This window comes from Trichechus manatus, unplaced genomic scaffold (genome assembly GCF_000243295.1).
Source record: "Trichechus manatus latirostris isolate Lorelei unplaced genomic scaffold, TriManLat1.0 scaffold00053, whole genome shotgun sequence".
Taxonomy (NCBI): Eukaryota; Metazoa; Chordata; class Mammalia; order Sirenia; family Trichechidae; genus Trichechus; species Trichechus manatus.
Genome location: NW_004443989.1, coordinates 8,431,284 through 8,446,821, shown reverse-complemented (window position 1 = coordinate 8,446,821; position 15,538 = coordinate 8,431,284). Strand labels below are relative to the sequence as shown.

The 15,538-nt window shown below is 43.7% G+C and overlaps 1 protein-coding gene across 6 annotated transcripts in view; it reads right to left on the bottom strand.

Annotated features, from left to right (window-relative positions):
* Nucleotides 1–15,538, bottom strand: part of KIAA0513 (KIAA0513 ortholog) — a 78,381-nt gene that overhangs the window by 16,897 nt on the left and 45,946 nt on the right. For all 6 annotated transcript variants that reach the window (XR_002824346.1, XR_002824347.1, XM_023732551.1 and 3 more), the window contains exons 3-6: nt 10,847–10,946; nt 9,835–9,908; nt 2,496–2,566; nt 502–709 (exon numbers count right to left, since the gene is read on the bottom strand). Coding sequence is in view for 4 of the 6 variants with exons in the window: in XM_023732551.1 (XP_023588319.1) it covers nt 502–709; nt 2,496–2,566; nt 9,835–9,908; nt 10,847–10,946 (453 nt within the window). In the remaining 2 variants the exon portion in view is untranslated. The remainder of the gene's footprint in view (nt 1–501; nt 710–2,495; nt 2,567–9,834; nt 9,909–10,846; nt 10,947–15,538) is intronic.

Sequence of the window (15,538 nt, the reverse complement as noted above, 5' to 3'; positions counted from 1 at the left end):
TGTGAAAGCCTTGACTTCTACATCCCTGCTTGTATATGCCCATCCCAAAGATGTTCCCCAAATTTCCATTTGAGATGTGCTCTCCTGGGGGACAGAGGCTTTCTCTTGCTTCTTCATTCCATTAACACTAACTCTCACCCCAGTTTGGAGGAGGAAGGAGGAGGGAAAGTTTATGATTTCCCTCCTGCAACTGACAGTCTCCATATGCTTCTCATCAATCCAAGAGAAATACGCACACCACAGGGAACATCCTTGCATGTTAACACACAGAACGGCATCCGGAAGCCAGAGAAAACTCTGAGGAGCAGAAAGCCAAGCTGCACTGCCAGCTGCATCACTCGTGAGCAGCTCTAGGTCCCCAGAGACTGCAAGGGGGAACAGATACTCTATCTCACTATGTCATTCACTATGCGAGGGTTTAATCTGGCCTCTCTCCATGTGTCATGCTGACGTGACTGCCCCTCCCTCAGTGAGTCAGAGACACATGCAGGTAACACTTACTCATTTCTCTTCACTAGGGGCCCCTTCAGCTTGGTTTCTAGCCCCCCAAAGAAGCCCTTCATGTTCTCGGTCTTCACTGAGGTATTCTTCAGGAGCCGCTCAGCAATGTCCTTCTTCTCTGCTAGCCAGCTGTTGGCAGATTTCAGGTAGGAGTCAATGCTCCCCACAGGCTTCTCCTTGGATTCTGAAGGGAGTAGGTGTGGCTTACCTAGAGAGAGAGGATACTGTATTTGCATAGTAGAAACAACAGATGGCAAAAAGGAAATGCTCATTAGGGTACCAAAGCAGATTGGGGGGGGGTAAGAAAACCTCCTTCCTCAATCCCATTGAATAAAATAGCAGGAGGCGAAAGACTCAGTGGCTGCATATGAAACAACTGAGGGCTTGGGACTCCTTCTCTCTCTAAGAGCAGTCAGTAAGCATACACTGTATACAAAGAAGTCTGCCAGGTACTATGAGGGAGGAAAGAAGGAACAGGTAAGGATCCAGCCCTAGAGAAGCACAAAGTCTGGTAGGGAATAAGAAAGGTGCACAAATAGCTAGAGTACAAAAGAGGAAGTGATACACGTTGTAATGGAGATAAAGTGTCATGGGAAGACAAGGAAAATATTCTTTCCCTGTGGTAGGGAGGCAGGCTGGATGGTACCTGGACTGGCCAGGAAAACAGGTGGACATTGGAGGTGGAAAGATGGCAGGAGGATGACACTCTAGGTAGAAGGAGGAGTATGAGTGAAGGCAGCCCAAGGAATGTCCCTTTCTTAGGGCAGTGTATGGGACCTACAGGAGTCCGGGTGGTGCAGTGGTTAAGCGCTAGGCTGCTAATAGAAAGGTCCCAGGTTTGAACCTAGCAGCTGCTCTGTGGGAGAAAGATGTAGCAGTCTGCTTCCATAAAGATTTACAGCCTTGGAAACCCTATGGGGTAGTTCTACTCTGTCCCATAGGGTTGCTATGAGTTGGAATCAACTTGATGGCAATGGGCTTGGATAAGACCTATGGGTCGATGAGCCCTGTAGGGGTCAAGGCGCCCTGTGTGAGTCAAGGTAACAAGTGTCCTCTACTAGTTAAGCTACTCTGTGCACAGATCCTTCTCAGGTAAGCAATCAAGCCATTCTCTGAGAAGCCGGAGCCACAGTTTGTACCGGGGGTTCTCCCCTGACCAAAGGCAACCGTGGAGTGGTGTAGCATGAAGGGCCTGCCTGCTGGTGGCGTGGCCAGGTGCTAAGGCAGTTAGGTCGCTGCAGCCTGCAGAGCTAAGGGCATGGAGAGAATGGGCTGCTGGTGGGAAGAAGACGACAAAACCGACATGCAGAGGGAAGGAAATACACCACGTGAGCAGGTACATGGGTCATGAGAGGGTGGAAGGGAGGCCCGTGCTGGGCACTGCCCTGATCCAGCTCTGGTCCCCGCAGAAGCTCACAGCAACCCTCTAGACACAGTGGCCTGAAAGAGTCTCTGCTGTTACAGAACAAGGAGCTTAACATGGAGTCCTCAAGCTCCAATGTACCAGAAGGTTCTGGGGAATGAATGAGCCAGAAGAGATCTCATAGCCTTAGCATAAAGAAAAATCTGCGCTCTTAACAAGGGCCTCTTCCCAGCCTAAGATCCTAGACTGTTCCTCTCCATCTCACCTCCACAGCCATCCATGTGTTGTCTTTGGCTAAAACATAAAACTGGTATCATCATATCCAGTAATTCCTGGCTCCACTATGAAAGTCCTGCCTAATGTGTTGATTTTCTCATTTCCTAACAGCTTGGTGATTTCCTTTGTACCGTGGAAAGCCAACTTCTCAACTCATGAATGGACCATATCTTCTCCCATTTTAGGAGCTTCACTCTTTATTCATGCCGTCCCTAATATCGAACTTCCTGTGGGCTCTGGAAGCTCCACAGGTGTTGCCTTTAATCAAGAGGGAAGCTTCACTTGACTCCACATTGCAAGTTGACAAGTCTCAGGTTTCCAAGCTTGAGCTCCACAAAACCAGTACCACTCTTACCGATGTGATAGTAGGTGAAGCACATGGTCATGAGGTTCTTGGCAGGCCCAAAGTCATCCATCTGGTAACACCTGAAATGAGAAGCAAGGCCGGCTGGCTAAAGAACCATTCCACCCAACTCCCTCACTGTGAGTTAAGTAAAAAAGACCAAAATGTTTTATACACATGTCTAAATTAGTACTTTACTCCCAAGAGGCAACAAAAAATGATCCCCTTAGTCCAATTAGTGAGTTACTCACAGACATATTCACTAGGACCCCAGTTTGATTCTGGGCAGTTGGGAGTTCATCTTCTGTTTTCATGCCCTCTTTGACTTAAAGGTAGAAAGGCTGAGGCCCAGGAAGCACAACTCAACACACAGGGTAGAGCCAGGACTACAAGTCTGGCCTCAAGTCTTAGTTCAACACCACTAGCTCCAGGCCACTGGCCCTCCATCACTTCCCAGGAATTAGCAGTGAATTACACGATAAACTCCACATCAGTGTTCTCCAGACTTGAGCTGCATCCGGATTCCCTGGAGGCCATATTAACCAGGGATTTGAACTGGTTTGTTCTGTTTTGAACTCCTGCTGAGAATTTGGATTTCCATCCCAGATATACTGAATCAGAATCTACAGTTTAACAAGATGCCCAGGTGATTCTTATGTATAATAAATTTTGAGAATCACTGCTCTACAGGTGGTTCTCAGAATTGGTCCCTAAACAGAAGCATTTAGCATTGCCTGGAAATTTGTCAGAAATGCACACTCTCAGCAGGGGTTCCAACCAGAACTAACTGGTTTGAAGCCTCGGTGTTAACACCATAGATCAATGGGTCCAAGTCCCAGAGTCTCTGATTCAGGAGGTCTATGGTTGGGCCTGAGAATCAGGGCTTCTTTTCACATCTCCCTTCTGATGCTGCTGCTGCTCTGGGGACCACACTTTGAGAACCACTGCATTATATTATAAAATTGGGAACAGAAATGCCTACCTAGCTACTGCTACAACGACAGATACATTGACCAATGGAACACAATTGAGAACCCAGATGTAAATCCATCCACCTACAGTCACCAGATCTTTGACAAGGGCCCAAAGTCCAATCAAATACGGAAAAGACAGTCTTTTTAACAAATGGTGCTGGCAAAACTGTATGTCCATCTGCAAAAAAAAATGAAACAGGACCCATACCTCACACCACACACAAAAACTAATTCAAAATAGATCAAAGAGCTAAACATAAAACCAAAAACTATAAAGATCATAGACGAAAAAATAGGGTCAATGCTAGAGGCCCTAATAAATGGCATTAACAGGATATAAAACATAACTAACAACACACAAACTTCAGAAGATAAGCTAGATAACTTGGATCTTCTAAAAATTAAATACTTATGCTCAACAAAAGACTTCACCAAAAGAGTGAAAAGAGAACCTACAAAGTGGGAAAAAAATTTTGGCTATTACAAATTTGACAAAGGTCTAATGTCTAAAATCTACAGGAAAATACAACATCTCTACAACAAAAAGACAAATAATCCAATTAAAAAATGGGCAAAGGAAATGAACAGATACTTCACCAAAGAAGACATTCAAGCAGCTAACAAGACACATGAGGAAATGCTTGCAGTCACTAGCCATTAGAGAAATGCAAATCAAAACCACAATGAGATATCATCTCACCCCAGCATTACTGGCATGAATCAAAAAAACAGAAAATAACAAATGTTGGAGAGGCTGCAGAGAGATTGGAACTTTTATGCACTGCTGATGGGAATGCAAAATGGTATAACCATTTTGGAAAATGATATGGCGCTTCCTTAGAAAGCCAGAAATAGATCAAATACCATATGATCCAGCAATCCCACTTCTAGGAATATAAACTAGAGAAGTAAGAGTCATCACACGAACAGACATATGCACACCCATGTTCACTGCATCATTGTTCACAATAGCAAAAAGATGGAAACAACCTAGATGCCCATCAACAGATGAATGGATAAACAAACTGTGGTACATACATACAATGGAGTACTATAAAAAGATAAAGAACAATGATGAATGTGGGAAGCATCTCACAACATGGATGAATCTGGTAAGCATTATGCTGAGTGAAATAAGTCAATCACAAAAGGACAAATATTGTATGAGACCACTACTATAAAAACTCATGAAAATGTTTACACACAAAAAGAAACAATCTTTGATGGTTACAGAGGGGAGTGGTGGTGAAGATGGAAAAACACTAAATAGACAATACGTAAGTGGTAACGTTGGTAAAAGGTAAGACAAGACAGTACACAATACTGGGGAAGCCAGCACAATTTGTCCAAGGCAAGGTCACGGAAGCTCCATAGACACATACAAACTCCCTGAGGGACTGAATTGCTGGGCACAGGGCTGTAGGGACCATGGTCTTGGGGAACATCTAGCTCAACTGGCATAACACAGTTTATAAAAACATTGTTCTACATTCTACCTTGGTGAGTAGTGTCTGGGGTCTTAAAAGCCTGTCAGCAGCCATCTAAGATACTCCACTGGTCTCACCCCTTCGGGAGCAAGGGAGAATGAAGAGAACAGGATACAAGGAAAAGATTAGTCCAAAGGACTAATGGGCCACAGCTACCAAGGCCTCCATCAGACTCAGTCCAGTACAGCTAGATGGTGCCTGGCTACCACCACTGACTGCTCTGACCAGGATCACAACAGAGGGTTCTGGACAGAGCTGGAGAAGGATGTAGAACAAAATTCTAACACAAAAAAAGACCAGATTTACCGGCCTGACAGACTGGAGAAACCCCGAGAGTATGGCTCCTGGACACCCTTTTAGCTCAGTGGTGAAGTCATTCCCGAGGTTCACTGTTCAGCTGGGGATTGGACAGCCCCATAAAACAAAACAGGACTAATGAGGCACAGCAGTCCAGGGACAAGGACTAGAAGGCAGAAGGGGACAGGAAAGCTGGTGATAGGGAACCCAAGGTTGAGTAATGACAGTGTTGACATGTAGTGGGGTTCTTAACCATTGTCATAGGGCAATATGTGTACTGTTTAATGGAAACGATTTTGTTCTGTAAACCTTCATCTAAAGTGAGAATAGCAGCACGACTGGAAGAACGTAATTGACATAACTGAATTGTACATGTAGAAATTTTTGAAATGGTGTATCTTTGGCTAGGTATATTTTCACCAAAAAAAAAGGTCCTCCAAGGCCAAGAAGGGAGCATGTTGACATGTCGTGGAGTTGTTAACCAATGTCATAAAACAATCTGTGTACTGACCGTTTAATGAGAAAGTATTTGTTCTGTAAACCTTCACCTAAAGTACAATAAAAAAAAAAATTAAAAAAAAAAGAGAATCTTTGATGGTTACAGGGGGGAATGGTGGCGGAGATGGAAAAACACTAAATAGACAATACATAAGTGGTAACGTTGGTGAAGGGTAAGACAAGATAGTACACCATACTGGGGGAGCCAGCACAACTTGTCCAAGGCAAGGTCATGGAAGCTCCACAGACACATCCAAATTCCCTAAGGGACCGAATTACTGGGCTGAGGGCTCTGGGGACCATGGTCTTGGGAACATCTAGCTTAACCGGCATAACACAGTTTATAAAGAAAATGTTCTACATTCTACATTGGTGAGTAGCGTCTGGGGTCTTAAAAGCTTATGAGCAGCCATCTAAGACACTCCACTGGTCTCACCTCATCTGGAGCAAGGGAGAATGAAGAAAACCAAAGCCACAAGGGAAAGATTAGTCCAAAGGACTAATGGACCACAACTACCACAGCCTCCACCAGACTGAGTCTAGATGGTGCCTGGCTACCATCACTGACTGCTCTGACAGGGATCACAATAGAGGTTCCCGGACAGAGACGGAGAAAAATGTAGAACAAAATTCTAACTCACAAAAAAAGGTCAGACTTACTGGCCTGACAGAGACTGGAAAAACCCAGAGAGTATGGCCCCCAGACATTCTTTTAGCTCAGTAATGAAGCCACTCCTGAGGTTCACCCTCCTGCCAAAGATTAGACAGGCCCATAAAACAAAACGAGACTAAAGGGGCACACCAGCCCAGAGGCAAGAACTAGAAGGCAGGAGGGGACAGGAAATCTGATAATAGGGAACCCAAAGTCAAGAAGGGGAGAGTGTTGACATGTTGTGGGGTTGTTAACCAATGTCACAAAACGATATGTGTATTAATTGTTTAACGAGAGGCTAGTTTGTTCTGTAAACCTTCATCTAAAGTACAATAGAAAAGAAATGCCTACCTAGCTTATGCCACTTGTTGAAAATCAAATGAAATTATGAGATAAAAGAAACTTTTATGTTGAAAAATGTTCTACAAATATACAGGATTATATTTACTATATTACGATATACATATAGATCCATTCAACTTAGCAAACCAAAAAAAGGGGAAAAAACTTTAAAAAGAAGGCCTTTCTCCACTGTCATTTACACTATTACAGTTGCAAAAGCTACGATGATGTCCACTGCAGCATTGTTAATGAGAAAAGAAAACAAGCAGCAACAATCTAAATGTCTGTCATTAGGAGAATAAATTACAGTACATCCATTTATCAGAATAGCATACAGCCATGGAAAATGCAGAACTAAATATAATGCCTTTTGTGGAAAAAATACATGGAGTCAATCGTTACTATTCATAGATTCTGTCCTTGCAAATTTGCCTAAACCAAAATGCAAACCCACTGCTGTCTAGTGGATTCCGACTCATAGCGACCCTATAGGACAGAGCAGAACTGCCCCATAGGGTTTCCAAGGCTGTAAATCTTTACGGAAGTAGACTGCTACATCTTTCTTCTGCAGAGCGGTTGGTGGGTTTGTTGCCGATCTTTTGGTTACCAGCTGAGCGCTTTAACTGCTGTGCCACCAGGGCCTCTGCAAATTCACCTACTCAATAAAATTTATTGGCAACCCCAAAATCAATACCCGTGGGGCTCTCCTGGTCATTTGTGGACATGCTCAGGGCTGCAGAAAACTTAAGTCACCCTACACGCACACAGAGGTCCAACAAGGCTGGCTCAGTTTTCACTAACTAGTGTTGGCAGCGGCATAGAACATAATGACAGTGAATAATGAAATTCGGCTGTATTTGCTGGTATGTTAATCGTTTAACAGGAATTACCTTCGTGGAGATGGATCAAAAGTGAGAGGGTAGGGGTGTGAAACAGGCCTTCCTTTTCATGCTAGAGCTCATGGCGTCTTTCTACAGTGTTCCCTCTTACAATTTTCTTCCTATTTAGTTTTTAACCTTGGACAAAGTATTACAAGAAAAAAGTCAACAGAAATTATCTAGACAGTGGGACTATGGGTCATTTTTATTTATCACTGTTTTTACATTTTTGAAAAGCTAATCAATTTAAAGAACTAAACTACTGGTAAAAGTATAAAAGACTGAATAACAGTAAACGCTAAAGACAGTAATAAACTAAAAATTATAAAATTCATAAATTTTAAAAATTAGTATTTTTAAAATATTAGAATGGTTTTGCTCCTCCCCTCCTCCTCCCCACCAAAATATATGCTCATGAACCAAGTAATGGAAAGTTTTTGTTTTGGCGGGGTTAGAATCTCAATTGAATTTTTCCTCCCAATTTTATTTATTTAAGGAAAAATTAAAAGAAAAATTGAGAATTAGGTAAGTATGTTGACATGTGGGACTGGTGCAAATTATGCACAATGAGTTCATGAAAATTTCTATAGATGCAAATATTTGGAAATCAAGGTGTTTAAAAGGCACAAGAGAATGTTTAACATAAACCAACCTGGTAGCTTGTTTTAAATAACTCCCAAAGCGTCCTTTGGGCTGAGGGTGAGAGGACCCAGCAACTGCTTTTAGTTGACGGTTTCTCGTCCCTCCACCCTTGCTGGTTTTGAGTCCCAGATTCCCTGATGGGAAGCATACTTGGGCTTGGAATACTCTGAGCAATTGCAGGAAAAAGAGGGATTCTCCTCTTTTTTTGTCTTTTTCCTCCATATAGACCCCATATTCAAGGGGGAATAGAGAAAGATGAGGAGATACCAAGAAACAGGAGAATTAAGATTCAAGAAAGCAGCTATGTTTCTCTAGAGATAAGGGGAAAGAAAAGCAGGGGGGCAGTTTTCCAGGCCCGGAAGGACAACATGGACACGTGACATGGATAGGCAGTGGTGGGGAAGCAAAGGGGGGCTTCCAGACGGTATGGAACAAGGGAGCAGGTAGAGCCCAAGAGATTGTCAGAATAGGGGCCCCTTCTTCTTCCCTGCCACCACAATTCCTACTCTGCTCTACCTGCTGGGCTGAGGCTCTAGAACATTACAGCCACTGCTCAGCTTCCCCCAGGTATGGCTGGGTGAGGGGGCAGAGAAGCATCCTCTCTGTTCCATACTTTGGAAGGCATATCACCTACTCTGACTCAAGTCCAAAATGTGTGAAACGGGTCCTGTCACCCTAGAAAGTTGTGGGACCTTGGAGGAGAAGAGGCCTTGTAAGTCCTGTGGCCTGGCTCCCTGATCTGACAGATGAGCTGCGGTGGCAGACTTTGGAGGACTCTTTCAAGGTGGAGGGGGGCAGTGGTGGTTCAGTGGTAGAATTCTCGCCTATATGTGAGAGACCTGAGTTCCATTCCTGGCCAATGTACCTCATGCACCCGTCTGTCAGTGGAGGCCTGCGTGTTGCTGTGATGCTGAACAGGTTTCAGCAGAGCTTCCAGACTAAGACAGACTAGGAAGAAAGGCCCAATGATCTACTTTAAAAAATCAGCTAATGAAAACTCTATGGATCACAATGGTCCAGTCCACAACTGATCATGGTGACAGTACAGGATCAGGTGGCAATAGCAGCTAACAAAAACAATTCAAGCTTGGCTGGCAGCCCTATGCCTTTTCACTAGCCCACACTGCCTAATAATGCCTTGTGGGAGAAAAGGCTCCAGAAGAGCCTAATTCGTACTCATAGGGCATCTAAAGTTGTCAGATTATATGGTTTTATTTGCTTGTGGGGTAGGCGGTTACCTAGTTTGAGTACTTCACTATAGAAAGCCAAGAAAATCTCAGGCCTCAGTTGGAGGAGCGCAGGGTGAGTGCAGTAATCACTGCCTGTCCCTGAAGGCTGAGCCTGGAAGAATTTACTCATACCCAGCTGCACACTCCCCTAACTTCACTGTTAGGTAAAGGCCGCTAATTCTGCTTCCCCAGAACACTGGTCATGACTTCTTCCAGTTGATGCTGATACGCTGGAGCAGTTTCATGCTGATGACTAGTGTGGATATGACTCACAACTGTGCTATTACAGGGTGGGGAAGGTTATAAAGAAAAGTTCTTTGGAATAAAGGCTTTGAGCAACAGTCATACTTACTCAAACAGCACCACCGCAAACGACTGCACCAGGCGGTAGAAGGTTGGCTCTGAGACACACTTGGAGTTGCAGCGCTGTCAGAGAGAGGACAGACACAGTCATCAGGGATGGCTTGAGGGTGTGCAGAGCTCAGCAGGGTCAGTGTGGTGTAGGCCCATCACTCTGACCCTCTCTAAGCACAGCTGGGACAAAGGCTCGGGACGGCCACGTTCTGCCCCCTGCACTACAGAAAGCCACCACTCGTTTCCACCAGGCACCTCAGTACACAGCTGTCACTTGGCAGAACGCAAGCAGACATGTTCCTGGGTAGTCCCTACAACACTTTAAAAATTAGAAACTTCTCGCACTCCCCTACACAAGGAAAAGTATGGAGGGACAAAACCCCAAAATGACAACACTGGCTATTTCTGGATGGTAGGTTTATTTGTTTTTCTTTTTGTTTGTCTGCATTTTCTCATTTTTCTATGAAGAATAAACTATGTGTGCAAGAAATACTTTAGTAAAAACAGTAAGAACTTAAGCTAGTTTACAAAAAAAAAAAGAGCCTGTTGGATGTTTACACCACTTAATTTGCTTCTGAACTTGTTAATACACATCTCTTTTGCATGGCTATAATTGTATTGGATATAGTATCTTTTACAGAAACGGAATGTTGTGGGATATTTAATAAAAACATGCACGGACAAAGTCCACGTAGTTGTCTTTAAAACAGTGATTTTCTGATATTCCATCAGGCTGATAGACCACAGTCTGCTCACTCATCCTCTATAGTCTGGCATCCAAGTGAGTCAGCTGCCATTCCCCACTATCCTCCATAGTCCTTTTCAGAATGTCTTTGGATAAATTTTACACTTTTTTCTGTCGAGTCATTTCCCTGGGCTATTTTCTCCAGAGTAGAATTACATAGTCAGTTAAGGAGGTAGGAAGTTGTTCTGTATCACCTACTCATCCTAGGTAAATAGTTGATCCTTCCAAGAGAATGCCTTTTCTTCCCACCTCACTGCCCCCTCACCTGGGCGCTCACATATCGGGCAAACCACTCCCGGCCTTTTGCATTCTCGCTGCTGCAGTACTCCCCAAACTTGGCTTTCTCCTCCTGGTCCAAATCCTCCCTGAAAAAAAAAGAGCAGAGGAAAAAAAACAATACTTTTTAATGTTCTGAAGGAAAAGAGAAGAGAGGGCACCAACAAGAATTGCACCCCAAACCCCAGCCAAAAGCAGACATGTGAAATCACTCATTTCGCCCTTGCAGCAAACCTGTATAGACACAGTATTATCTCTAAAGATGAAGAGCCTGGCTCGGAGAATCAAGCTCAGCTACAGTGTGGCAAGCTGGAGTGCCATTCAGGCTATCTGGCTCCACAGCCCATTCCTTTCTCCCCTGCCCCCTGCCGTCCAGTAAGCCTGAGCATGGGTAAGGGTGCTACCACCCGAGCTCATCTAACTCCCCACTAATCTCTGACACTGAAGTTGGCATGGGACCACCCAGTAGACTCAAGAATTCCTGAATCTACTCATCTTGGCAACACATACTGAGGATGAGAAATAGCAGCAAGGCTATGCTAGTAAGGAAACCAACCTCCGACCTATGGGCAGGAGGGTGGGGTGGCTTCTTCCTACGTACTTCTGAGGAGCCAGCCCACTCAGCTCTCTGCACCTCTCTTGCTCTGCATGGAGTGATGGAGAGTGGAAACCCTCAGTCATGGGGGAGGAGTGGGGAGCCACCACTGCCAAGTAGACAGGATGCTCACCTGATTTCAAACCAATTCCACCCACTTTATGGGAGAGGCCAGTGCTCATTCCAAAATTTAAAGACTCGAAATGAAGCAGAGGCCGAAGATCAAGTGTCTGGTGCAAATTTCATTTATTTAAGGAAAGGTGAAAACATCTTGGCTTCATTGATCTCAAAATACCAACCAACACCAGACAAGATATGGGAATCTGCCAGCTATTTGCAGTGATTTTTTGAACACTTCTGAAAATGGAGCCAGTTCTGTTGTCCACGTTGCCAACAGGCTGACACAAAGCTGGATGGGGATTCATGGTGAGTCATTGTGCTGCTGGTCTGTGCTCAGAGAAAGCTACCTGGTTTCAGTGTTAGTCAACATAATTAGGAAGCCTCACACCCATTCATGATAAAAACACTCAACAAAATAGAAATAGAAGGGAAATTCCTCAACATAATTAAGGGCCTTTAAACAAAGTCAACAGCCAACATCATCCTAAATGGAGAGAGTTTGAAAGCATTCACCTTGAGAATGGGATCCAGACAAGGATGCCCTTTATCACCACTGTTATTCAACATTGTGCTGGAGGTCCTAGCCAGAGCAATTAGGCTAGGAAAAAAAAAAAAAAAAAAAAGGGTATCCAAATTGATAGGGAAGAAGTAAAAGTATCTCTATTTACAGATGATATTATCTTCTACGCAGAAAACCTCAAAGAACCCACAAAAAAAACTACTGGAACTAACAGAAGATTTCAGCAAAATATCAGGATACAAGATAAACATACAAAAGTCAGTTGGATTCCTCTACACCAACCAAGAGAACTTCAAAGAGGAAATCACCAAATCAATACCATTTACAATAGCCCCCAAGAAGATGAAACACTTAGGAATAAATCTAACCAGACACGTAAAAGACCTACACAATGAAAACTACAAGACACTACTGCAAGAAACCAAAAGAGACCTGCAGAAGTGGAAAAACATACCTTGCTCATGGATAGGAAGACTCAACATTGTGAAAATGTCAATTCTACCCAAAGCGATCTACAGATACAATGCAATCCCGATCCAAATTCCACCGGCATTTTTTAATGAGATGGAGAAACACATCACCAACTTCATATGGAAAAGGAAGAGGCCCCAGATAAGTAAAGCATTACTCAAGAAGAAGAACAAAGTGGGAGGCCTCACACTACCTGATTTTAGAACCTATTATACTGTCACGGTAGTCAAAACAGCCTGGTACTGGTACAACAACAGATACATAGACCAATGGAACAGAGTTGAGAATCCAGACATAAATTCATCCACCTATGAGCAGCTGATATTTGACAAAGGCCCAAAGTCCATTAATTGGGGAAAAGACAGCCTCTTGAACAAATGGTGCTGGTATAACTAGATATCTATCTGCAAAAAACTGAAACGAGACCCATATCTCACACATGCACAAAAACTAACTCAAAATGGATTGAAGACCTAAATTATAAAATTGAAAATGATAAAGAGCATGGAAGAAAAAATACAGACAATACTAGGAGTCCTAATACATGGCATAAACAGAATACGAACCATAAGTAACTGTGATGGTTAACATTGTCAACTTGGCTGGGACATGATTCTCAGTGTTTTAATGTGATCACTTCCATGATTGAATATACTGTGAGTAACCAATCAGATGAAAGGGTGTTTCCTTGGGGGTGTGGCCTGCATCTGAATATAAGCAGACATTCTGGCTTTTTGCTCACTCTGGATCTGGATCCTGCGGCTGCCTCCTGTCATCTCATCTCTGGTTCTTGGGACTTGAGCTGTCTGCTTATCTGCTGAACTTGGGATTCATCAATCTTCACAGCCTGTGAGCGGAGCCCTGCTCTCTGACCTGCTGATCTTGGGTTTGCCAGCCCCTGCAGCTATGTGAAATAGGAGAAACCTTGTGGTCTTGCCTGTCGATCTTGGAATTCATCAACCTTCACAGCCTGTGAGCTGGAGCCCTGCTCTCTGACCTGCCAATCTTGGGCTTTCCAGCTTCTGCAGCTGCATGACTTGGGATAGCCTCTACCGTGATACATGGACTTGGGATGTTCTAGCCTCTACAATTGTTTGAGCTATTTCCTTGATACAAATCTCTCTCTCTAAATATATAGTTATACGCTTTACTGGTTTTGCTTCTCTAGAGAACCCAGCCTAAGACATTTGGTACCGGGAGTGGTTCTAGAGAAACAAAATTGTAAGGATGAGTTTTCTAAATTGGTTCTCAAGTCTGGTTAGTCTTAAAGATGTTGATGACTCTGCTTCCAGCAGTGAAGAGGGCACTGATAGTCCATGGAGTGAGGTGGTGATATAAATACACAAAATATCACCACCAGTAGATCAGGTATTGGTGAAAGGTGAGGCTCAGGGTGAACACATGTGTGGTATCTTCCTACAGCTTTGTAAGAATGAGAAGTATAAGGAAGCAGGTTGGTTTGTCCTACTTTCGCTAGACAAATTGGTGAAAGAAAGAGGTGCGCTCAGGGCTTCAGAGTCAAAGCTCAAGTGCCACATACATGACCTCAAGGTTTCCACTTGTGCTTTGAAAGAAAGCCTTATTTCTTGTAGTAACAGAGACGAAATTGCTGAAAAACCAAACCCAGAGTCTTATTGTAAGAGTGGCTGAATTATAACACCAGCTCAACTGCAAACCTTGAGAGGTGTCTGAAGTTAAAATAATGGCATTGACTGGGAAGAAATGGAATCCTGAAACTTGTGATGGGGACATACAGGCAGATAATCAGCAAGCTGGGGACACTGAGCCCCTAAATTCCATTGAATCACTTCTGACAGCAGAACCAGTCCCATTTGAAGAGATTACTTCATGTTTGTCTGCTAAACCACCCTGCCCAGAAAAACTACTAGCCCCTTCACTCCTGTCTAATGAGATTAGCCCTAGCCCAGCTGCCTCTAAAGAGCCCTTGCCTGAGTCATTGCCTGGGGCATCGCCTGAGGCAGATGTTTTACAAGACAAAGCTGAATGTTCTCAAAATAATTCCACACTACCAATTCTGGCTTCTAGACCTATAACTAGGCTTAAGTTCCAGTGAGCCCCAAAAGGTGAAGTACAAAGTGTGACCCAGGAGGAGACGTGTTACACTCCAAAAGAACTACTTGACTTTTCTAATATGTACAAACAGAAACCTGGGGAATATGTGTGGGAATGGCTATTAAGGGTGTGAGATAATGGTCCAAGGAACATAAAGATGGATCAGTCTGAGTTTACTGATATGGGTCCACTAAGTACTACATATCGTTCATTCAATGTTTCAGCTAGAGAAGTTGGGAAAGGATCTAATAGTTTATTTGGTTGGGTTGCTGAAGCATGCATTACGAGGTGGCCTACACTAAATCAAGTTGAAGTACCAGACCTGCCTTGGTATACTGTAGAAGAAGGTATCCTAAGGCTTAAGGAAATTGGCATGCTAGAGTGGATTTATCAAGTTAGACCCACACATGGAGTGCCCAGAGGACATACCTTTTACACCTGTGGGGAACAAATTTGTGAAGGGAGCTCCAGTATTCTTGAAAACTACTATGACTGCTATTTTATGTAAGTCAGATTTGACAGCGGGAACTGCCCTAACTGAATTAAGACACCTAACCACAATGGGGCTGATTGGACTCCGTGGTAGTAGGGGCCAAGTGGCTGCACTCAACTGACAAAGACAAGGTGGACGTGCTTACAGTAATGGGCAGAGGAGTCAAAGCAGTAATCAGAATAGTATGACTTGTATGGATTTATGGCATTCGCTACTTAGTCATGATGTCCCTAGGAGTGAAATAGATAGGAAATCTACTAAATATTTACTTGATCTATACAAACAGATGAATTCTAGGTCAGGTGAACAGTAGTCTAACTCAACAGTAGTCTAACTCAAATTGCCAGAATATAGAGTCACGGTCCCTCAATCAATACCCAGATTTGAGCGAGTCTAAAGACCCACAACC